This window comes from Dreissena polymorpha, chromosome 15, assembly GCF_020536995.1.
Source record: "Dreissena polymorpha isolate Duluth1 chromosome 15, UMN_Dpol_1.0, whole genome shotgun sequence".
In the NCBI taxonomy this organism is placed as follows: domain Eukaryota; kingdom Metazoa; phylum Mollusca; class Bivalvia; order Myida; family Dreissenidae; genus Dreissena; species Dreissena polymorpha.
In genome coordinates, this window is record NC_068369.1 from 41,994,351 (window position 1) to 42,019,859 (window position 25,509).

At 35.5% G+C, this 25,509-nt stretch overlaps 3 protein-coding genes across 4 annotated transcripts; 2 read left to right on the forward strand and 1 right to left on the reverse strand.

Annotated features, from left to right (window-relative positions):
* Window positions 1-8,051: 8,051 nt before the first annotated feature.
* On the forward strand, window positions 8,052-9,419 carry LOC127860525 (uncharacterized). The gene has a single exon (XM_052398638.1). The coding sequence runs from the start codon at window positions 8,156-8,158 to the stop codon at window positions 9,095-9,097; it is 942 nt and encodes a 313-aa protein (XP_052254598.1). The 5' UTR covers window positions 8,052-8,155; the 3' UTR covers window positions 9,098-9,419.
* A 4,351-nt stretch (window positions 9,420-13,770) lies between these two features.
* LOC127860526 (uncharacterized) lies at window positions 13,771-15,157 on the forward strand. The gene has a single exon (XM_052398639.1). It carries the CDS (start codon window positions 14,128-14,130, stop codon window positions 15,034-15,036), a length of 909 nt encoding a protein of 302 aa, XP_052254599.1. The 5' UTR covers window positions 13,771-14,127; the 3' UTR covers window positions 15,037-15,157.
* Window positions 15,158-20,402: 5,245 nt separating this feature from the next.
* Window positions 20,403-24,354, reverse strand: LOC127860935 (uncharacterized). 2 transcript variants are annotated; one of them, XR_008039972.1, is made up of 3 exons: window positions 23,809-24,352; window positions 22,371-23,350; window positions 20,403-22,170 (listed from the first exon to the last, which is right to left on the reverse strand). XR_008039972.1 is itself a non-coding variant. In XM_052399250.1 (3 exons), exons 2-3 carry the CDS (start codon window positions 22,627-22,629, stop codon window positions 21,821-21,823), a joined length of 609 nt encoding a protein of 202 aa, XP_052255210.1. In that variant the 5' UTR covers window positions 22,630-23,350; window positions 23,809-24,354; the 3' UTR covers window positions 20,403-21,820. The 2 variants fall into 2 exon arrangements, 1 of the variants encoding a protein (XP_052255210.1); XM_052399250.1 differs by having other exon boundaries at window positions 23,809-24,354.
* Window positions 24,355-25,509: the final 1,155 nt, after the last annotated feature.

Consider the following 25,509-nt stretch of genomic DNA (forward strand, 5'->3'; position numbering starts at 1 on the left):
TTAAAAGCCAAAACAACATTATCGGCAAATCTTAAGATCTAAATCAGTACTAAAAATGAAGAAAGCTGTTAGGAAAATTTAAAAGTCCTTCGCCGCCGCGGCCGCATCCTTCTCTGAAACGCCGAAAATAAAGAGGGAAAATTTACGCGTCAAAGACCTGTCCTTTGACTCGGAGACAGGCACCCCTAATAAGATGAAAAGCCCAAATGGCGTCCCTGAAACCCCAATCGAACACCTTGAGGCAGCTAGCGTCAGCCCCATCCCTGCCTCAAATCAAACTCCTAAGCATATCCCGCCTCCGAACTAAGGGCCTTCCGTTGCCCAGAAACCTGAACCTGCCCATGCTATTTGGTTAACAATATGCGTTAGCACCGACGGCGTTATCTTTCCTCGCAAAAAAGCTAAGACAAGAGGGGACGCCGTTATCAAATTCTAGGGTCCGATAGAGTGCGGCCCCTAAAAGACATAAGATCTGGGCTACTGTTTAAAATAAGGAAAGACGGACTAAATAACGCAAACAAATTCGCGTTCGGTGCATTCGATAGAACAACCAAAATTAGCAAAGGGCGTCAAATGCATTCCTCAAAACGCGGATATAGGTAAAATTAAGGAGAACATAAAAAGCAAAGTAAACGTTGAAGCCGTCTATAGTGGTCTAAAAAAAATACCCTTACCATAACATTGAAGACGGAAAACGCGCATACAAAAATGTTCGGTCATAATGTAAAACCTGCGCTACTTGCCAACATCACATGTTTCAAATGCAAAATGTTCGCCCATTCGGCTAAAGTATGTACCAACAACATGAAGTGCCCATACTGCGCGGGTAATCATTCTCACGCGGCCTGCCGGTCGATGAGCGAAAAGAGATGCGCGAACTGTGGCGGGGGACACAGTGCGGCTCATAGAGGATGCCCGGTTTACATTAAATATCTATCTACTATTCGTGACAAAAAATCTGAAAGTAACCAACCAATACCATAATGATTTACAATCTATTAACAAACGACCCAATATGGCAGAATTAGCTGAACAGTTGGTTGGGAAATCGGAAACCGAAATTATTTCTATCCTTAAACAAATATTCCCGAAAACGAGGCAGAATATGTTTGTGAACAAACTGCACCAATACCGACCGAACAACCTGCACAAGCTACATCATTCATCGAGCAACACTCAGCTACTCAACAACTAAAACAAACAACACAAAAACAATAATTAAACCGCTGCAAAACAACAACACACTAAACAACATCAAAACCGACCACCTCACAACCACAACATCAACTAAAACACCAACTTAACACTCAACCACCCAAACAACAACATTAAGCCCCACGGCAACTATGCCATCGAATGCAACAGCCCAATAAACAAGAGAACTATGCATATTCGCCCCTATATATCCGTAGAAAACCGCTGCGCATAGCTAGAAATAGTTCTACCCCCCCCCTCTCATTCACACAAGACTCCGCAAATGGAGCGCTCTCGCACCTCCGTTTCCGGTATTCTTCCGCTACGCGTACGGTCGTTATTAAGAGCCCCTTATTCATACTAAGCTCTCACGTTGCCTTTAAGAAAAATAAGCGCAATCTAACCGTCATGTCGTGGAACGCCCGAGGGGTCGGGAATCCTAACTAAAATGACAAAAGGTATGAGTTACAACATTATGTTAACAATAATGAAGTGCATGTTATATGTCTACAGGAAACAAGTTTTAAAAGCAATCACTGGCAAGTTAACCTAAAAGGCTACCAAGAACATGTACGATCTAAACAAAGCGAATCAAAGCGCTGAAGACACTGAAGTTGTTCGCTATTTCATAATCTTAGACCGACTCAGTTTTCAAAATTATGTTATAGCGTTTTTTATCGCAAGTTTGAAATAAACACAACCCATTCAAATATATAAAGAGTGTGTCTTAAAGCACAGGTCGAGATGTGTGTGCACTGTTTGTCCTCATATTTATGTTATAGAGATAACTCAGACAAAATAACAACAATGAATTATGTTTTTTTTTCGCAATTGGTTGCTGCACTGGCAACCATCTTTAGAATTTTGGTTGCCTTGCTAAAGAACAACAAGCCTAGAATCATGTACATGTTCTGTTATGTGTATATAATACTTTTAATGTTTCATGTCTTGTTGTGAGCCGGCATTGAATAATTTCCTAGGCCTTATTGATCCACAGTCGCCAATTTGTATTCTATGTTTAATTGGATTGAGTTGCTCAAGCTTTGAAAAAGCTAGTTGCCTTGCTTTTTAGCCCAAATGAAACAAGGTGCCTGAACCACGTGACTTTTTCGGCTATGTGTGGGACAATCGGGTGTAAACAAAACGTCGCTTCATGTAACGTTTTTGATAATTTCTTCATTATTTCAAAACCATTTTCAAAAAAAAACAAAGACGAGTGCCCGGTCTTTGTCAAAAGACACAACTTTGGTAAGTTTGCGTGAAATTAATTGAGTATTTTTTCCAAAAAGTGCAACCGCGTGCTTGAAAACACACAAAGTGAAATGCTATGTGTGGTATATTTTTTATTCGATCAACAAAAATGTTGATTACAATGTTGTCGAGGGTTTTAAAAAAAGGGCTGACATTGTAATTCTTCATAGAGAAGCTACATACATTGTATGTTTGCGCAAATACATCTGATTCGGAGTGTGTGTATGAAAATGTAATGATGCTATGTGTGGGACAAATTTTTTTTTAATGCTATGTTTGGTATACAAACTAAACTAGAGAATCGAAAGATTGACATTAACGTCAATAATAGTTAAATTCTGTCTGAATAACAAAAGTTGGTCAATAAACATTGTTGGTAGTGTTTTGCGTGCCTTAAATATGATAATCAAGACGTTCATGTTACTCAAAATTATCATGATTGTCGATAACTTGTATTCATATTTTGTTTACTTTTAGAATGCCATTTGTTTGCGAACAGTGTGGCAGAGAGGTCAAAACACGGTCGGGGAACTCCAAACACAAAGCCACCCACGCATGGACAGGAAAATAGTTCCGTTGGGCAAACTTTTTCTTGTTTGTTTCTATAAAATTGATTGTTACAAAATGTTGAATTTTCAGTGAATTGTTACTGCCAACTAATGCACTTGTTTAATACACAAAATCGTAAGGATTGTTTGTGCACGATGTCATGTGAATATTATTGCAACAAAACTACAAAAAGTGTTAGTTGTGTGTTTTTTAGCAGGAATGTGTAGGCATTTTTGACTGTAACGATAGTTATTAAATAAGCATAAAGAGATCATACAGCATTTTTAAACAAATAGACACTAGGATCAATAACATTTGTTTTCTGGAAAATCATGTATTTGTATCTAAATCCTATTGAGCTATCTGATATATCACGCATGCTATTTTTTTTGGTAAGTTTAACAGTTTATTTCATTTGTATTTTGTTCTTTTCACGGAGATTAAAGTATTTTTGGAAGCACCTTCAAGATCAATGAAAAGTTGTCATATACAAACATGTATAGTAAATGTTCCAAAGTTTAAATGACTGTTTGTTTTATTACCAGATGGTGCAAGTATTGCAGGGAAAGAAAACAATCAAAGTAAACACAACATAAAAATTTGACATTTCAACAAATTGAACAACATTACATGATTTAATGTTAATTACTTGGTGCAGTGGTAACAAGATCTTGCAGCGCCCTTTCATGACCGGGGCGAATGAGAATTTTCATTAAACATCTCAAACTATTTTCAGTTATTCAGATTTCATTTGAATTTGAGTAAATGAAGTATTGATGCAATTCAATATGTTTGTTGGTATAATAACCCCCACAAGTCAAGACGTTTTGGCGATGATCATTTGTTATGACTTAATTGGAGCATTCATATGTTTGAATAGCAAGATTTGCAAATTCATAAATTGACTGATTACAATTTCTTTGTAAATACTAATGTACTTCTTTATGTATTTGGTGCTTTAATTTCTATTGTTACATGTGCATGCTAGTTATAAAGTAATTTAATTATTAATGACGTGTTTATTTTGATATACTGAAGATATTCATATGGAGATAATATTGGAATAGACCACAAACAAGCATTATTGGATTCGAAGATGTTCATATGGAAATGATATTGGAATAGACCACAAACAAGCATCATTGGATTTAAATTGTTATTTGTTATGAAACACCTGTTTTATGAACACACATAATCAGATTTTATATTCATCTAATCAATTTTAGTAATAACATAGATACAAAACCCATAGATATACACACATATCAATACACACACTTTGTTTTGCTTATGCACAAATACATGTTAAATGGTATGTTTGCTTAGTTAGTTGAAATAGCTTTCCATAAACATCACAGAATGAAGCGGGGTCCCTGTCTCTGTCACTGTGGTTTTGATAATTAACTTACCACATATCACCTTCCGTGTGGTTTGATGGTGTTCATGTTGTTCTTACACAGCTTCGAACCTTAAAAGCGTTACAGATCTTTCGACTAATCCTTTTCAAGTCTGAAAAACGGCAGAAGTAAAACCCATTTTTAAGCATGTGCTCTTATTTTCTTTGTCATTCATTAAAAAATGGACCAAAATCAATAATCAGGCAGAAATATCAATCATTATATTTATTGAAAGACAATAAGTAAAACAAAGAAACATTATATTTCAACATAACATGTATGCTTTTATAAGAATTATGTTCAGTTAAACATAAATTGTTTAATCATTACACGATTACTTCAGTATACAATAATGTAACATTTGGTTAATTTGGTATATTTTCAGGACAGACTAAAGTTTATGTTCTAGATTCTTAACTGTGTTCAGATTAAATGCAGAACTGACGGGCAAATTCTTGTATACCACTCATAGCATTTAAAAATGTGCCCCACACATAGCAGTATAACATTTATATACACACACTCCGAATTAGATGTATTTGCGCAAACATACAATGTAAGTAGCTTATCTATGAAGAATAACAATGTCCGCCCTATTTTTTAAACCCTCGACAATATTATAATCAATGTTTTTGTTGATTGAACAAAAAATATACCACACATAGCATTTCACTTCATGTGTTTTCAAACACGCGGTTGCACTTTTTGGAAAAAATACTTAATTAATTTTGCGCAAACTTAACGAAGTTGTGTCTTTTTACAATGACCGGGCACTCGTCTTTGTTTTTTTTTGAAAATGGTTTTGAAATAATGAAGAAATTATCAAAAACGTTACCTGAAGCGACGTTTTGTTTACATCAGATTGTCCCACACATAGCCGAAAAAGTCACGTAGATTAGGCACCTTGTGAAACAAATTTGAAATTGAGTTTCCTGGGCTTAAATCTTCTGGACCCAGGCGAACAAGCAACCACTAAACCTGTAAGTTATTCATGATGTAAGATCTGACAGTGTATTGAACTCATTCAATTTTCAAGTCTGAAGACATTAAATGGACCTTTTCACGTTTTGGTAAATTAACATAATTAAACGATTTTATAATTTGGAGAGTTCTTTAGTTGTCGTTATGTTTTTCATACAACGATGATTGCTTATACATATAAAGTATCAAATACATCTCTTATTGTATGAGCATTGATGGCCGAGTGGTATAAACGATAGACTTTTATTCCAGCTAGGGGTCAGTGGTTCGAGCCAAGTTTAGGGTCACTTTTTTGTTTCTTTAATTTTATTCTTGTTTTTAATGGAGCTTTTAAGATCCAATGTTAAAATTTATCATTATTAAGCATTTAATGACAAACTGTGAAAAGGTCCTTTTTAGATGTTTACTAAAAATGCCACAAGGTAAAAATTAAGAACTCATTGGTTGTTTATTTGATTCAAAACTGATTTTGTGTATTTGCCTTGTCAGCGAGGTTACTTTGAAGTTATTATCACTTTTATCTTTTTTTTCAAATTTTTAATAAAAAGATACTTTAAGCTTCATTTTTGGAAAACAGGGCTTAATGCATATGCATTGATTGTCATTCCAGTACGAGAGACTCTTTAAACGAAAAACACCATTATCAGAAAGTGTCGTCCTTGATCAGCTTGTGAGCATTGCCCAGGCTTATAAGTGTGCACATGCATTAAGCCCCGTTTATCTTAAAGCAGCAAATATGTTTAGATTTCAATGATTAACTTGCCAATTTTGTCGCACAAGCTGTTAAACACTAGACTGGCCAATGTCGTCGCACAAGCTGTCAAACAATACTGATTACATACACACATACACTTGCTGTCTGCAGTGTACCAGTGGTGAAGTATAAACAGGCAGATGCGGTGATTATCGTTCCTAGCGTAGTCAAGAGCAGACTGACTTGCAAAACTCCCTCTTTATAAGTTGTCCGCTAGCGCGAACAGCTAAAAACATCTAGGCACTGGGGTAGCAATATATGTTAAATCGGGCATTCCCTTTGCCGAATTAGACAAATCAGGAATGTCCCAATTGAATCGTGTGCCATTACACTGTATCTGACTAAACACCAATTATATCTTTTTATATGGATATATGCAAAAACTAAAGATAATACCATTAAAAGCTATTCTTAAATATTTCAACAAATGAATAATAGAGATAATAATATTATTGTTGGAGTGTCAACTTGAAACACCCCTGTTGGAACCCCGGGGCGATCCGCGATGTGACTTAGCCGACAAAGAGAAATTAACCAATTGAAATTCCGCGCACGGACGGCCCCTTTGAAAAACAATCTTCCAATTAATGAGAGTGTAGCTTTAGATCAAGCTTACTTTAAAAGAAATCAAAACACGCCCTTCGGACTCCCTTACGCGCAGAACGTACTCGAGCTAGGCAGGTACTACCAGACTAATGATATTAAAACGCAAGTGCCCTCTTTCTTTAGCCTAAGCACACTCTCCAGACCTGATATCGACTTTCAACTTACGACTATGGTTAAGAAATCTGACAACGACCCAGATTGTGGCTCTATTGCATGCCCAAACTCACATAACAAATAACTATTTCAATTACATCCAAATATATACCGACGGAAGCAAAAAGGACGAGCAACAAGTAGCCGGCGACGAATATGTAGTATATAACACCCAAAATGCTCACCCAAAATGCTATCATCCATCACGAAAAAAATAAAATATACATAACAACTGTATATATTAACATGTAAATTGGCCATAATTAACAGCGCGATAACGTGGCTGAACGAACTTGAAACACATGAACTATCTAAATACGTAATAATATCTCATTCGCTCAGCGTTTGCAAGCTTTAAAGGCATGTACATGTACATCCAAAACGCGACCTGACTTAATATATACAGTTGTAAAGGAAATTACTAAATTACAAACTAAAAATATATCCCTTAAATTTCTTTAGAGTCCGAGTCACGTAGGTATTTTGGAAATGAACCAGGGGCTGGTTCTAAAGACCACAATTGTTCATATAAATCATGAAACTTGTAAACATACCACAACAAACTACGTAAACAAAGCCAATGCTTATCAAACTTTATCTTGCGGGTCAATGTAAATTGTTTTTATCTTTACATCACGTGTCGTTTTTTCGATAAGCCGGGTCATCCGAGGTCGGCTTACACACACGTTAAAGGGGCCTTTTCACAGATTTTGGTATTTATTGAAGTTTGTCATTAAGTGCTTCATATTGATCAATGTAAACATTAGATCTAAAAAGCTCCAGTAAAAAACAAGAATAAAATTAAAGAAAGAAAAAAATAACCCTCAACTTGGCTCGAACCACTGACCCCTGAAGTCTATCTACTCAGCCATCCGCGTTCATACAATGAGTGGTGAATGTTATACTTATAAGCAATTTTCGTAGTATCACAAAATATAACGACAGCAACACAACTCTCCAAATTATCCAATCGTTACGCGTTGCAACGCTTTATAATTTGCAGGTTTTTAAATAGTCAAAAGATGCATATAATGGATATTTTAGAGCATGGTAAAGGTTCAGTATTACTATTTCCTCACAAATATCATAACTACAACGAAAATTCTCTAATCTGAAACATTTTATTTTATTTTGTCAATTTACCGAAACGTTAAAAGGCCCCTTTAAGTAAACGCCACTCAACTGTATTTGTAATTGTAAATGCTTTCGAACAATTGTGTTTTATTTGCGTTCTGGAATACACGCCATTGAACTTTTTGTGGAATTTAACATGTTAAAGAACAAGTTACACAACGCATGGAAGCCGTTTACTGTGGGATTTTGTACGTGTGCATTTCTTTTTTATGTCGTAGTGGTTGTGTCGCGCACTAAGACGGAAAACGTGTACAGCTTAACAAACCCAAGAAGGATTTGGGACCCAGTCGACTTGAAGGCAGATGGACAAGCATCTTCCGATCAGAGAGTAAATTCCACACCCACAGTCAGCGATCGTATTCGGCAGGTACTGATACATGGAAACGGCAGTTATAATTTGCACCCAGATCTACGGAACAAGAATTCTTTCTCGCAGTATGGGCAAGATAAGTACCTTAGCAATCACTTTGGGTCGAAAAGAAATGGTTTTTTTGTTGAAATCGGAGCGTATGACGGACAGTCTCTATCAAACACATTACTCTTTGAAATGAAGAACAACTGGACGGGACTTTTGATTGAAGCCAATCCCCACATGTTTTCTAACATAGCTTCTGTAAACAGAAACTGTTATGCTATCAACTGTTGTCTTGGATATACGAATACGTCCTTGACATTTACGCTCGCCGGTATGATTTCCAGTGCAGATGCAGTCATGACTGCACAGCACAGGAATAGAATAAACAGCGAACGTGTCAATTTTAAAAATGACAAAACGTACAGCAAAGCCGTTACCGTTCAATGTTACAGCCTCTTTGACATTCTGAACGTGATTGGGACGAGAAAGGTGGATTACTTCTCACTGGATGTTGAAGGCGCGGAATTGTACATCCTGGAGTCCATAGACTGGAACCAAATTGACATTGATGTATTCACCATAGAAACGGATCAACATAGAGACAAAATAATGTCGTTCATGAAAGACCACGAATATAGGTGGCTAACACACTTAATTGGAGATGATATTTTTATTAAAGAACGCAACTTAGACGCTACAAGACCTATACTTTGGCAAACATGAATATTTTTGGCACGCTGCAGTAGGTCACGCGTAATATTGCACGTGAATTATCTTTAATAAGACGGACAGAGTCATAAGAAAGTCACTTACAAAGGTGTTATCACAGGATTAAGCTAATTTTAAGTATATGTTTTTAATAACAACTCAAAGAGCAAATTTGATTTATGCATATTATTTTGGTATAACTATTCTCAATTCTTTTGTTAGTTGCAAGTGCTGTTGGTTTTATAGTAATTTTAGTCAGGAGTGTTTTATATGCCTTGCGTGTAGTTATGTGTATTAAATGATTTGGAAAAAAAATCTGATAAATAATATTTGCAGATCTGTTTTTTTATGTTCAATTTTATAGTTTATTTCAAATTATTTGGTTATTCTCATTTCAATTCCATTTATCATTAGTATTGGTGGGACCAGAAATTACAGAGCCACTTCAGTGCACATACTATGTTTGATAATTCATTCGTTTGTTTGATATTGTTTGCTGTTTTCAACACATGTTAGGTCATATCGCGGAGATAAAGTTAACCTTACCATGTGTTCATGGGCGAACTCACGTATTCAAGTGCTCTTACGACACGGGTCCGGCTATATGTGCTCATGCCTACTTTCGAGAATCATCATGAAATTATTGCCGTACTTAACGAACAAACATGCCTTAGCTTATGGAATTAGAGAAAAAACAATAATCAAAAGGGAAAAATGATAAGTGCATGCACATTGGCATGTGAAATCACGTAACATAAAGTTGAGTATGATATACTTGTGTAATTAAAGAGCATGGTGTAGTTGAAGAGCATGTCAAGTTTTGAATATATCTCCTGAAACGTAATGTTATAACCCACAAACGTTTCACTGTTACAGAACGTTTTCTACGATAAGTGGTACAGAAAATACACGCAGAATATCTTTTTAAGGATATTTCTTGTTTAACATTAGGTCAAACTGGTTTTATCTGTGGATGCCCCTGTAATGCCTTTAATGTGAATGAGATATACATGTAGATGAATATGATCTGATGTATTTTGTGTTTGCACTATGTTTTGGTGTTTGAGTAGCTGATCAGCTGGGTTTTTTTTCACGACAAAATGGTTTAATCACATTACATATGCTTTTAAATTTGAAACGAATGAAAGTAAAGCCTTCTATAGAACTATGGCTTTCAATGTTGTTCTTACGGCAAGTAAGGAAACAATTTTATTTATTTTCGGACGAACGCAGTTAGGGAGAAAACAACACGCAGGAAAGTCTATCTGCGTAAAGTCTGCGGAAATGACTGACAACGAAATCGCTTCAGATTTGTTAGACCATTACAACCAGTTCAAAGCCAAAATTACAGAACATTTAAAATAGTTTGATGATGTACACTCGAATTTTCGTTTATCTTCGAAATGATCACGTTCAACATTTTGATTATACAAACATACTAGCTGTGCGTTATGTTCAAATACATGTCAAACATAATAGATCCGAAACTCTGTCCTTTAAATAAATACATTGTATACGGAATCAATATTTAAATTATATTATTTGATGACACACTTTCTATATTCGCACAATATTTTATATCTATAGAAGACGCCTTAATTAATTATCGATTTATTTGAACTGGCTTACTCATAGTTATGAGTAAATTTATTATTCTCTATTCTCAAAATACTATTAAAATCTCATCATCTTTATAACCCATATCATCATCATTATCATTATCAAACAAATAATAAACCAAAGACAAAATAGGAGTGAGTGCTTGTATTTGACAGGACTTTCAACAAATAAATGCAAAAAACAATTCTTCTGACGCCCGTATATGTTGTATGCGCAATGGATATAGACCTCAACGGCACCGCTCAGTTGAGGAATCTCGAGACGACTGGAAACGGTGTAACATCTTTGTTCAGGTGTATAAAGAACTGAAACGATACTATTTAAATGCTGTATGGCATGTAATTATGAATACTTCGTATACACATGTGTGTCATGTGAAAAGGTGCAAATGTATTCATAACAATTAGACGTCAAGTATATATCTCAAAAAAGAGTTACTATTTGAATAAACTGATCCCCGCCGATGCCCACAGTGCACACAGGACGCCCCCAATGCCCATCAATCACGCTAACTTGCTTAAATATTATAAATAAACAAATGTGAAGCATTAATTTGTTCAAAGAAGCTGCTAATATCTGCAAGATTCATCTACCACCACCAATCAAGAGAAGTGTACATGACTTCACGTACACCCCATACAATAATCAGTAGTAATAAACGATTCAGGTAAAACCGCGAGCGGGATACGCAACCCTACTGCCATTTTTGTTTTCTTATTTTTTCTTTTAATGGCAGGGGGACGTATGAGGACCCATGGCTCGAGACCGGTGTCTAGGTGCCTTCATCACCTCCCAAAACCTCTAATTTAGAGAAATCTACAAATAAGCAGCTATTAAGATACTGTAACATTAAGTATTTTATAGTAAAAAATGTAATTATAACATTATCAATTTCATTGCGCAAGTTAACATAACAAACAAACATCAAAAGCATCCTGCACACACCCCGGACATCAACAAGAAACAAACAAATCACTCAAACCATAAAATCCATAAAGCATCTATAAAGAATGTTGATAAATCATAAATATTCCGAGAAATATATAAATGCATATGACGAATTTAACAGCTATATTAAACCGACTTCAACATCTAACCAGTCACACCAAAATGAAAATATTAAGTAATCGTAAAATAAAAATGTCTTTAAAATTAAACGTTCATTACGAACGACAACAAAAAATTATAACACTGACATTTAAACATACCAATATTTCAAAAAGTATGCTGGAGGTACTATCTCCAGAAATTGAGAGTCTCGAAAAACATGACACCCATAACTTAAAAGACCTCATTCAAACACAATATTATGTAAAAAATGAGTCAAAATAATCAAGAAAACTTAGCTGCTTCAGACTCAAATGAAAATACACCCATCGTCTTTCCCAGTAAAGAAATCGGTTCGTGTTAAGATCCCATCTCACATGGACTAAAAACCGAACTGAAAATATACTAAATATAGACTTTATAATAGCAAAATTATAAACATAAAAGCAATGTAACCAATTATTTAACCATACATATGTTCATTAAGGGCGGGCGGGCGGGGTTATCACCCTTTCGTTTTCTTGCTCCATAACTTTGCCTGTCAAAAACAACCCTCGAATGGCGTCTTACTAGATGTGCAAATCACATATACCCCAAAACGAAAAACTCGTGCGCTTTCGCGCTAAAACATGCACACAAAACCCGTGCATTATACGCGCTAAACCATTACCATAATCTCTCTTCTAAATAACACGTATTCATCCATACTATAGCGTATTTATCAAACCGAGAATAATTTCATTTTTCGTCAATACATGTATCGAGCATGCAATAAAAAGTCCGAAATCAAGTCTACTTGGCGTACCAAAACAAACAGAATTGTGTATACATGTCACAAATCATGACTAGAGTGCTTGATATTTGCCGAGCTTTGAATATTAAGAATGGCAAATAACCAATTTATTACCGCAATAAAAAATATAACCGCTATGAAATTGTATTATCTTCTTAAGTGACCGTACTTAAGATTAGCATTGAGTTATAATTATTTACTAAATTACATACAATATGAGCCGTGCTCAATGTTTGACTTTCTGTTATGAAAACATAGTGGTGGATGGGAACCTCAAAGGTTAAGTCTGAAATCATCTTGATTAAATCAATCCAGTGAAAGTGTTTATTCGCCATATAATCCCTCTACACTTTAAGAGACCCAGACCGGCATTATAAAATCATTTTTAAACAAATACAACACACCCTAATGCCCAAGACGAATTCGGTGGCCAGCACTTAGCACGATACCGGTATCCACCATCGACTTGCTGCCATCAAAATACTGACAATATAATGTAATACGCAATCTTTAATATTTGCTGGTGGGTCGGCGTATACTATGTTAAAAAGTGCATCTTATGGTAGGAACCAATCATGTGTGTCAAAATTATGTAGGAACCAACGTCCGGCTGTCAAAATAACGTCGGAACGAATGTTCGGGTTGTAAAAATAATGTACAAACCACTGTCCGGTTTGTAAATATAACGCAGAAACAGATGTCCGGTTTTTCAAAACAGCCTGAGAACGAATATCCGTCTGTATCAAAATTCTTCCTATTTGCGTTGATCCATTGACACATTATAAGCGAATGACGACGCCTGGCAGATGATTGAAAAAAGTCTATGAATTGTTATATTTGCTTAATGTGGGTACATAGGTGGTGCTGTGGTCTAGTGGTAACACACAGGTCTGCCATTCCAGAGGTCCCCGGTTCAATTACCGGCCGGGGCACTCGACATTTCAGAAATGCTTCAAGTGCATTTTCATTCCCACATAACTAGAGATATACTGGTATGAAACCCAGGTAATTCTCGCGTGTATCGGTGCTATACACTGAGCACGTTAAAGAATCAAGGGATCTATTCGCAAAGAGCTAGGGTATCGCATTCCTTGTATCTCAATACTGTCTCTTCTGCTGGCTGTCTCTTCATCAAAAAACAAAGAATCCTATTGGAAATAAGTGCTTGCACTTTCATGGGTTATCCTTGACTGCAAGGTCAAAAAAGAAATACAAATAGGCACCACACCTGATTTCGCCTTGATAATTAATGAAGATAATTAATGGTTCTTAAGACCACAATTGTTCATATAAATAATAAAACTTGTAAATAATACCACACAAAAATACGTAAACAAAGTCAATGCTTTTTTTTGCAGGACAATGTAAATTGCATTTCTTTACATCACGCTTCGGTAGTTATTTTGTAGTTATTGGCACGCTAACTTTTTGTTCGATTAGGCGGGTAGAATGAGTCGAGGTCCGCTTACACACGCGTTAACTACACGCCACTTAACTAGATTTGTAATTTTAAATGCTTTCGAATAATTGTGTTTTATTTGCATCCTGGAATACACCCCATTGAAGTTTTTTTGTGTAATTTAAAATGTTTAAGAACAAGTTACACAACGCATGGAAGCCGTTTACTGTGGGATTTTGTACTTGTGCATTTCTTTTTTATGTCGTTGTGGTGGTGTTGCGGACTAAAACGGAAAACGTGTACAGCTTAACAAACCCAAGAAGGAATTGGGACCCAGTCGACTTGAAGGCAGATGGACAAGCATCTTCCGATCAGAGAGTAAATTCCACACCCACTGTCAGCGATCGTATTCGGCAGGTACTGATACATGGGAACGGCAGTTATAATTTGCACCCAGATCTACGGAACAAGGATTCTTTCTCGCAGTATGGGCAAGATAAGTACCTTAGCAATCACTTTGGGTCGAAGAGAAATGGGTTTTTTGTTGAAATCGGAGCGTATGACGGACAGTCTCTATCAAACACATTACTTTTTGAAATGAAGAACAACTGGACGGGACTTTTGATTGAAGCCAATCCCCACATGTTTTCTTACATAGCTTCTGTAAACAGAAACTGTTATGCTATCAACTGTTGTCTTGGATACACGAATACGTCATTGACATTTACTATCGCCGGTATGATTTCCAGTGCAGATGCAGTCATAACTGCACAACACAGGTATAGAATAAACAGCGAACGTGCCAATTTTAAAAATGACAAAACGTACAACACAGCCGTTACCGTTCAATGTTACAGCCTCTTGGACATTCTGGACGTGATTGGGACGAGAAAGGTGGATTACTTCTCACTGGATGTTGAAGGCGCGGAATTGTACATCCTGGAGTCCATTGATTGGAACCAAATTGACATTGATGTCTTCACCATAGAAACGGATCAACATAGAGACAAAATAATGACGTTCATGAAAGATCACGGATATAGGTGGCTAACACACTTAATTGGAGATGATATTTTTATTAAAGAACGATTCTAAGATGCTTCATGACCGATACTTTGGCAAAGCATATAAAATACTAGTAAATAACCGCTATGAAATTGTATTATCTTCTTAACTCAAGTGACCGTACTTAAATTGAGATTATACGATTTTTAAATGTGTTAAATTGTAATATATTGATAAAAATATGTTACAATAGCACAAAATAGGCAAGAACAATTATACATTAAAGACGAATTTCATAAAATGCAGCAAAGACAAATTAGCGCCCCGAGCCGGTTGTGACGAAGATATTTCGTACATATTTTCCTACACTAACCGAAGCATTCGTCTTTTTATTAGGATCGGAGTTAGTATTCGTGGGTCGTATGAAGAGATATCCTTGCAGGAAATTATCAACGCGCTGAAGGCACTGAAGTTGTTCGCTGTTGTATAATCTTAGACGCAACTCAGTTTTCAAAATTATGTTATAGCTTTTTATATCGAACGTTTGAAAAGAACACACCACATTCAAATTTATAAAGAGTGTGTCTTAAAGCACAGGTTGAGATGTGATGTTTTTTTTTAAATCATAATCTTATTTGACATGCATTAAGCCCCGTTTTCTCTGAAAGCAGCCAATATGTACAGATTTCAATGATAAACACTAGACTGGCCAATGTCGTCTTACAAGCTGTTACACTGCAGTAGTAGAGCAGACGCTCCTAGCATTCGTCGTCCGCATACTTTTACTGCAGGTAGTGCAGACAGGCAGTGTTTATCGTTCCTAGCGTAGCTTACAACAGACTGACTTGCAGTTGTCGTGCCAAGCGTAGCTAAAGCAGACTGACTTGCAAAACTGCCTCTCTACATTAGTCGTTAGCTAAAGCTCAAAACTAAAAATGATCATTGAAACTAAATTTAGATTCACATCGTACATGAATGATATACATGCTGGCGAATTCGACAGACATTTTCGATTTCAGAATTAAATATCTGGCTTACTTTTTTACACATTTTATATAAATTCATAAATATTTGACAAAATCGTACATACTCTCTTTAAGATTAACATTGGGTTATAATTGTTTACTAAATTACATACAATATGAGCGGTGCTCAATGTTTGAATATCTCTTATGATAACATTGTGGTGGATGAAAACCTCGATCTTGATTAAATCAATGCAGTGAAAGTGTTTATATACCATATTATCTCTCTGCACTTTACAAAACCCAATCCGGAACTATAAAATCATTTAAGGCCCATTTATGCCTAGTGGACTCTCACATCCTTCTAAATTCGATCAATTTATTTCCAAAATTAGGGATGTCTAGTATATTTATTTCTAAATTTAGAATATTTCTTACAGAAATTCCTTGAAGCAAACAGCGCAGACCCAGATGAGACGTTGCATCATGCGGCGTCTCATCTGGGTCTACGCTGTTTGCCAAGGCCTTTTTTCTAGACGTTAGGCATAAATGGGTTAAGCAAATACAATATCAAAGGATCGCATTCGTTGAAGTTTGTCAATATTGGACTGCAGACAGAGTGATTTTCGGATGTAATTTTAAGTTAATGATCTACCCAGCGTTGTGCTTTGAATGTGTAAGAATCGTTATTTGGCGAAAGTTATTATTTTATAACGCAGTCATGAAAACGGGCTATAAGCCAAATTAGAAGAATAGGCTAGCATGTTACGACGACCATGAATATGTTACATCACTTAAAACAACAAGAAAAATAGGCGTCTTTGCAAGCACTCTCTCGCAGTTGGAAGCAACAGAGATTCCGCTAAATAATGCTAATCCCGACATCATTAAAAACATTTCCCTGGTTATATGTTCATAATTTGATGAATTCATAGTTAAAATGTACAATTTATTTGTGAATTCATTTGTAAATAAATTTGATTAAAAAAATACATGTCGCTGCTTATTTTGTTTGTTAACGCAGGGACCTATACAAACAATTGTTTGTATAGGTCCCTGGTTAACGAAATCGAAGCGTGAAACTTCGCGCGAAAATTACGTCATTAGAAAATGCATTGTGGGAATGTTTTGGTTAAGTTAACAGCAGTGCGTTCAGTTACAGCGAACGTTCGCTATAGTTCGCGAACGGACGCGAACGTTCGCTTTTGAACGCTCGGTTCGCAGCGAACGTTCGCGAACCGAAGCGAACCCTCTCGGGAGGTAGTTCGCTAGCGAAACCAAGATGGCGGACATATAAGTGGTCGTTGTTGTTCAGTGTAACTTCGATATTTTTTGTATTTTTTTGTAGTACATAGAATGAATTGAATTATAAAAAAGTGTATAGGAGGTTTGGGGGATTTCGATAATGACGTCAAGTTTGCGCATGCTCCAATTTTGGCCGTCAACACTGCGGCCATTCTGCTATTGGTTGCGTTTGATGAACCGCATCGTGATAAGGTTTCAATCATATTCGCGACCCTTTTCAGAACAACAAAATGCTCAGAAATTGAAATTCTTTCAGATTAAATAGAATCCAATGAACGAACGAAAATAAGGACGAAAACAAACAACACATTGATTATTTTTATGTAATCAACATAAAGAAACTGATTTGAACCTATATGTCTGTAAAAACTTACCTTGTTACAGATTAACTAAATCCTCTTGATACATGTAAATGTTTTATTTAATTGTTCACACCAATGTTGACACTCTTTATTTCAGCATTTTTAACCACCCAGTGTTTAATTGCCCCTTTGTTTATCACAAACCGATTATCTCGATATGATCGGATACTGTCCAGACAATTACTAAGAAAACAGGGTGTCATAAACCCAGGGACCTATACTTGTATGTCTCTGTATGGGGTCATAAACCGCAGGTGTCTGGTCATTAAACACGATTTATGATACCTCCATGTCATCTCTTGGCATATTAAGCCAAAAACTTAACAGTTGCTTTAATAAAGTATTTGAACATATTTTAAAAAAATAGACGTACATTTGTCCGAAATGGATGAACAGGAACTATTAAGTATATATATTAGCCAGTTTAAACCAGAGACCTACGTCTCTGTTTAAACATAACAAAAACGTGTTTATTAATAACAATACATTAAAAATATTGTGGAAATTTACTGCTACACAATTAACGTATTTAACGGGTACCTGCAAATATAACGTTTAAATATCGTGCGTTACTGCAATGTTCGAAACCTCATCGTGAAAACAAGCAATCGCGTTTGATCATAATATGGATATAAAATACTTGGGTAAAATAAATGTATTGATTTATGGTATAATAAAATGCCAGAATTGTATCGCTCATTATCACTACAAAAGAGTTTTCAATATACATGTGCATTCAAAGACAGTTCAATTCGCAAAATATGCATGTGTTTGTTTCCATTTGAATGCTAAAATTTATAAATATTTTCATTAAATGAAAACGAAACGAAAATTCATTCAATGTAAAAGAAAGTTACAATTTCAATTGAAGATTGTAATGTATTGCACTATTTTAGGGCTTTATTTTATAACTGATTCAATGCTCCTCTTACACTAAATTTCGATCGCTAATGAAAAATAACACTATCGCATCCACACCACTTATAATTATAATAAAACTATTATAGGTTTTATTAATTTTGAAATATCTTTTATTTAAGTCTTAATTTAAAAAAGAATACGGGTATTTATAGTTTTGTATTATGAAATAGTCAGTATTTAGTCTTCCGACGACCTTTCCTCTGATACAATATTGTAATTCGCGATTTCTTCCATCAAAATCGCAATCAATTTTCTGGGAGCCGCCATCTTGAAACGTTCGCGCCGAACTTATCGTTCAATAAGACCGAATCGGAAACGAACGATCATTGGCGAACGTTCGCTGTAACGGAACGCACTACTTGGTGTCTTTGTGGAAGATCTAGAGAATGCTCCATGAGTGGGGATTAAACCCGTGACCTCCCTATCGCTAGGCGGACACCTCATCTATAACGCCACGGCGAACTTGAAAGAGACTTTGACAACGGGTATGCCACGGTAAACAAAAGCGGATAAGAAAGCCTTGCTATGATGAGCTAAAATATTTTGTGTGTACTGAATTCTAACACTGATATATTTCATAAAGATTACAGACCTGTATTAAGACTTAATTATTCGATGAAATCTGGTGCATACAGTTGCAGGAATCAAACGTTGTATTAATAAATGTAAAATCATTATTATTTATGGGATATAAATGTATCGACTGCGTTGGTCGACTGATCTTCGAATTTTACACATTTATGCCTAGTGGACTCTCCCATCCTTCTCAATTGGATCAATTTATTTCCAAAATTAGGGATGTCTAGTATATTTATTTCTAAATTTAGAATATTTCTTACAGAAATTCCTTTAAGCAAACAGCGCAGACCCTGATGAGACGCCGCATCATGCGGCGCCTCATCTGGGTCTACGCTGTTTGCCAAGGCCTTTTTTCTCGACACTAGGCATAAACGGGTTAAATTTCCAACGAATAATTATTTCCGTTTTAACATTTTACAGACCATATTACCGTAGCCATAAAATACATTCATATCAAACGTAATCCACGCACACTTGCTGCGGTTGTTTTGTAATTCAGATAAAGTCAGATACAAAACAAACGGTAACTAGTACATTAATCTTTGTACTTACAGATGGGGTAATCACGTGATAGTCAAGATTGCGACGTCGATGCCGAGGCAGGTATTTTTGTAGTTTTATACCCTTTATTACTTGTATTAATTTTTAAAATGCCGCTCACTTTCCAGCCATATCGGCAAGAAAGTTACAAGCGTTTATTTTGTATTCATATTCGATCTATATCTCGACTTTACTCGCTGCGAAATTTCTTTACGGGATGACCAAATTATAGCTCCAGTAAGAAAATGTGCGGGGAGTAAAGTCGAGATATAAAGCGATTTTTAATACAAAATAAACGCTTATCACCTTTTTACACCTTTTGTCTCGAAATTGAGCGTCATTTAAAAAATTGAAAAAAGTAAGTAAGGGTATAACTGTCTCGGCATGGGCGTCGCCAGCTTGACTATCACGTGATTACCCCCTCTGATTTAGCTGACAGTTTCTTGTAAAACTGTTTCGATGCCGTTAACTTTGTTTATGTACTATTAAGGATGAGCCTAGCGCTAAATGTTTAAACCCATCTTGCCCAGCGTCTGTGTTATGTTTTTCAGGGATGTTGAATCATAAACAGACAACACGCAGCGGGTCGAAATTAATAAATTAAATAAAAAAATGACGTGTTACCTAGTTAATTTACATGCAATAAACATTACTCGTTACTTTCATATCATAACAATGCACGAAATAAATGGCATATGATCAATACAGACAACCTAAGTCATTCCCGCGGCACATCGCGATTTTTTTCGGGAAAGAATTAAAAACGCATCGGAAAACGATCGACGTAAATTATGATTTTTATCTGCCAAAATCTGGAATATACAAATTTACATTTCCACAAAATTGTCATCATTGAAAAACAGCGATTTTTCCTGCGGACGAATACAAATTATTTTGTAGTACTTTATGAAACAAAAATATTCGATCTAGGCACCAAATTATAACTTACTGTGGACAGTTGAAATTATATCAGTAACCTTTCTAACACATAACCGTGTATATGAACATTAATACACTTCAGATATAAAATGGTGGAAAACTTAAGTGTAAAAACCTAATGTTTAGCCCATAGAAATTAGCACAAGCCTACGAGTCCGAGGCCTTTATTCGCCAACCCATTCATAGAATTAAGTTCAATTAACCCATTTATGCCTAGCGTCGAGAAAAATAGGCCTTGGCAAACAGCGTAGACCCAGATGAGGCGCCGCATGATGCGGCGTCTCATCAGGGTCTGCGCTGTTTGCTTAAAGGAATTTCTGTAAGAAATATTCTAAATTTAGAAATAAATATACTAGACATCCCTAATTTTTGAAATAAATTATTCCAATTTAGAAGGATGGGAGAGTCCACTAGGCATAAATGGGTAAAGAATAAAGAATATACTATGATCCAATAGAAAAATGTTCTGTCTTGGATTGTTATAAAGCTACCAATGGCGTTAACGTAAAATTTATTTCATAAAGAACTATTGAACAAGAGGTCGTTAATGCCAAGTTCGACTCAAACTTTAAGAAATTATTGAATATATATATTCTTAGTTTTAATAGGCTGGTTTTCACAGGTTTCATAAATATTGGACGAACGAGAGCCCCCCTTCCTCCCCCCCCCCCCACACACATGCACGCTCGACTATTCTTCATTTGTCAGTCCCCTGATATTATCACCACAAATACATATATGAAGTTAAATAACATTATTGGTAATATATAGCATATGTAAATTTAAAGCAAAATAATTATTAATGATTACCACAAACGTTAACATGAAAAGAAACTAGATATTAAACCATTTTACAAATTAATTAAATTGGTTTCATTTAACTTAGCAAGAAAGGTGTATATATAAATTACCTACACCCAAAAAAAGATAAATACAACGCATAACCTCCATGGAAACTTAAGTTGTTGAATGGAAACCTTTTTTTCTACCTTTAGTAACAGTTACCTTGCCCCAGCTGGCCCAATTTGCAATCCTATCATACACGTGCATGTAAGCTACTTCTTTAAAAACCTGGTTAAGGAAGCTTAATTGCAAATTAAATATTTTATAGTTATTTACAAAACAATAAACAGTTTGTACATGTTTACAGCTAGGATTCTTCCAGTACGTGGTCTAGACTGATATTGTTAATGGTGTCACTCAAAAACTAATCGTCAATTACATTAACAACATTATATATATATACATATTCAACAGAAAATGCTATTGGCGTTCCAGAACAATAATTTTGTTGTTTAAGTCTAGTCCCACAGTGATCTGGTCAATATTATCATAGGAGCAGACAGACAACGGTCTTCTAACATCTTTCCGTGAAAGCAGCGTTGCAAGCTTCTTTCTGCCCTCACGATCCACCTGTATTACAGTGTTGGAGCTGCTTCCACAGACCAACACCTGCCCTTCATTGGTAACATGAACACCCCATGGTTCTTGTAGTTGCGTGTCAGTGAAGGTGAATATCAGGTTGCCATCCATGGCCAGTGTGAGGAGCGTGTGCTGGTTGCAGTTTGTGACATAGATCCTGTCCCCAGCAGGACTAACTGCACACTTAAACACTGTGAAACATTAAACATGTTAAAATAAAGGTAAATCAGGATTAAATACATAAATCTTTTTGTTCATTACACAAACAAAACTAAACTTACTTTTGTAATAGTTCACACGAGTTTTTAATAGACCTTCTGTTGGATTTAAATATCGGTACATGAATGTACTGTGTATGCGTTTAATTATTACATGTTTAAAAAACATATACCTCTACATCCACCTCCTGTATCCTCATACAGCATTTTTACAAGTGTCCCAGACATAGTGTAGTGGTACAGGGCAGTGCTAGAGGTGACGTATAACTGTCCATAATGATGGGCAATGCCGACAGCACGATGCCGTAAATTAAACCTTCCCCCATTAACAAGCTGTCCGTTTTTCACACAGATGAACTGCACACAACTTTCAACAGTCACAGCCACCTCACTGGATGTAATCTGACAAACGTCCCTTAACTGACCAGACATTTCAAAGTAACTAACTAAATTGAACTGCTGATCAAAAAGCTTTACTCTTTTATTGTTATGATCAACAACAATAACATGGCCAGTAGGAAGGCTGCAAATTCATACGATGAAGCAAGTCGAACTAGTGTCATTCGATCTTTTCACATTATACTCGGACTTCCTCTTTACTGTCAATACCTGGTTTGGATTCATTACTACAAACCTTCCCAGACATGAGTTTTTAGACAGGTACTGTTGAATGTCAATGTTTGCCTGGAATTTCATTGTATTCAGACCCTTTACAGGGTTTTCCTTCAGAAAGGTCTCAGACTCTTGTATTTTTTCTAGACATTTCCTGCAGGCTGTGAACTGAATTTCGTTATTGCTCTTTTCACCCAGGTTCTGTACAGCTTCACTAAGTTGTTGCAGTTTATCCTTCAGTCTCCTGCAGTTTTCAACGTCTTCTTTCAGAGAGGTTTGCAAAGTGCTCCTTATTTCATCCAGTTTTTTCAAGGTTGTATTTTCAAGCTCATCCAAAGTAGCATTCAATTTGTTACGCATGTCTCGGATTTCTTGCAGTTTTTCTCCGTACGATACATCAACGCATTTAATGCTTGCCTCTTGTGTCCTTTTAAACATATTAAGTTGATTAAGAATAGTTTGAAGGCTGATTGACAACTGTTGCATATCGAATGAAAACATTTTGACTGACTCAGAAATTAGAGCCACCTTGGTACACTGTCTGAAAAAGAAACATTTAGCATCATAAACAAATTAACCATTTTGACGTATAACATATTTGGTTAAAGTACATCATTTACAAAAAAAAATGTTTCAAACTTGGCCTAAATAATATATTAAAATACATTATATTATAATGTCCCGAAACTTATCATACAAGAATCGCCGTCATGTCTCCTAATATTAACTAACTGTTAACAAATTGAAAAAGAAAACTTTGGCAATATTTTCAATAAATACAGTAGTACCCTACCAGTGAAAACCCTTAATATATAGAACACTTGGCATAAAAACAATACATGCACTCTTTTAATTCCTACTATAATTATTTTTGCACATTTTAATTCATAGAGAAGGTGTAAAATGATCATTATAAAGATATTTGATTGATGAGTATGACTGCAGCATTTATATTACCTCAATTATTTTTAATTTATTTTATGATTGTGCGTCACCTACCTGTGATTCAATAGAACGCAATCAGAGCAGCATAGCCGATCGTGGTCCTGGCAAAACATGTTTAGTTTCTTGTTGTGGATATCACATGTCAGAAGCAAATCCTCCATTTTCTTTGTGAGAGGCCATTTATTTGTTTCCCCTCTCCCGAATTTGGAATGGTTTTTGAATAATTGATCATGTTGATTAATGCATTTTCCGCAATAAAACTTCGTACATGTTTCACAAAAAATATCAGCACTTTCTTCATAATTTGTACTTTCGCAAGCACTGCAAACATAGTCCTTCACAAAATCTGAACTTGTCTGTACAGAATTGACAGAATTTTCCATGTTGAATGGGTATTGTGCACTATCGTTTGAGTAACAAGCTATGTATTAACTATAGTTTTGACTCGTTTTATTTATAAAATGAGTGTTATTGACATCAGAATGTGTAGCATGAAGACACAATTTTTAAATACTGCAGTAGTGTATAAAGTTTATAAACCTCATTATCTTAAAGCTTTCGAAATACTCATTGTATTCAGTATCAACAAAATTGATACTGAAGTCAAAGTCCATATTAAAGTTACGAAAATGCCTTGTATACAATTGTTAATCATTTTGCTGATAATTAAGAGGGATACAGATAAACCAATTTGATAAATGTATTCAGATGAAATGATGCTTTTGAGATCGGAAGTTACACATCGTCTGATTTCATTTAACGAGCTGTCCATGTTTATAACAGGTGACACTGCATTTAAAATATTTCAAACATTTGTTTAAGATCAGAACTCTGATTTCTACTTTGTTTGAGATAAAACTCCACACTCAAAAATGTGTCAAAACTTAGCCTAAAAACTCATACTTATGAGTTAAACTTCTAGAAACCACCTGTGTTATGCCGCCTGCCATATCAAAATCTAAAAACCAGGTTTATCAACTTATTTTAACGTTTGTCAACAAAAACTCCAATTAAACAACAGTTAACAAGTGTTTTTATTTTATTTTCAGTAACAATTATTATGGCCCTAAGTGCAAAGCCTCGCTAGTTCAGCATGTAAGATACCTACACATAAAGTGTGTGCACAAAGTCTCGCTCCTTACTTACGTTATTTAAAGTACCACCAATTGTCATCAGTTTTAGAAACAATTACGTTGACTTTGATCTGTTAATAGTGTAACACACAACTGTTGACCTTACATTTCTATGTAGAAATAGTGCACGCAAAGACATTATACATTTAGAATCTGAACTGCTATGTTTGTGGATGTTTGTGATATAACTATGGCTTTAATCTAGATTGTTTGTCTGTATTACACATATTTTATATGGTATGAGACAGTAACAGACCCCAATAAAAGATTTTCATATAAAAATTATATTTAAAGAAACAAGTAACCCTTAAGGTGGGGTCAATTTTAACCCCTTGAGCTTAATTAAAAAATACTCATTTGATGACCACCATAAGACACATAAAGTATTAAAAATATGGACCTCGCTGTTTCAGAGAATACAATTCTTAAAATAATATACTCTTAACGTCTTTATAAATCATGTGATTATTGGGCGTGGTTAGGTTTTCCCATAATAAAAGGGGCATGCTATAAACAAAATAAGTTGAGGAAAAGTATACCATGCAACATACCAAATATTAAACCCCACCTTGGGATTTTAGAGCAAAATTTATTAGATAGATTTTCCCTCCAAGGCGTGGCA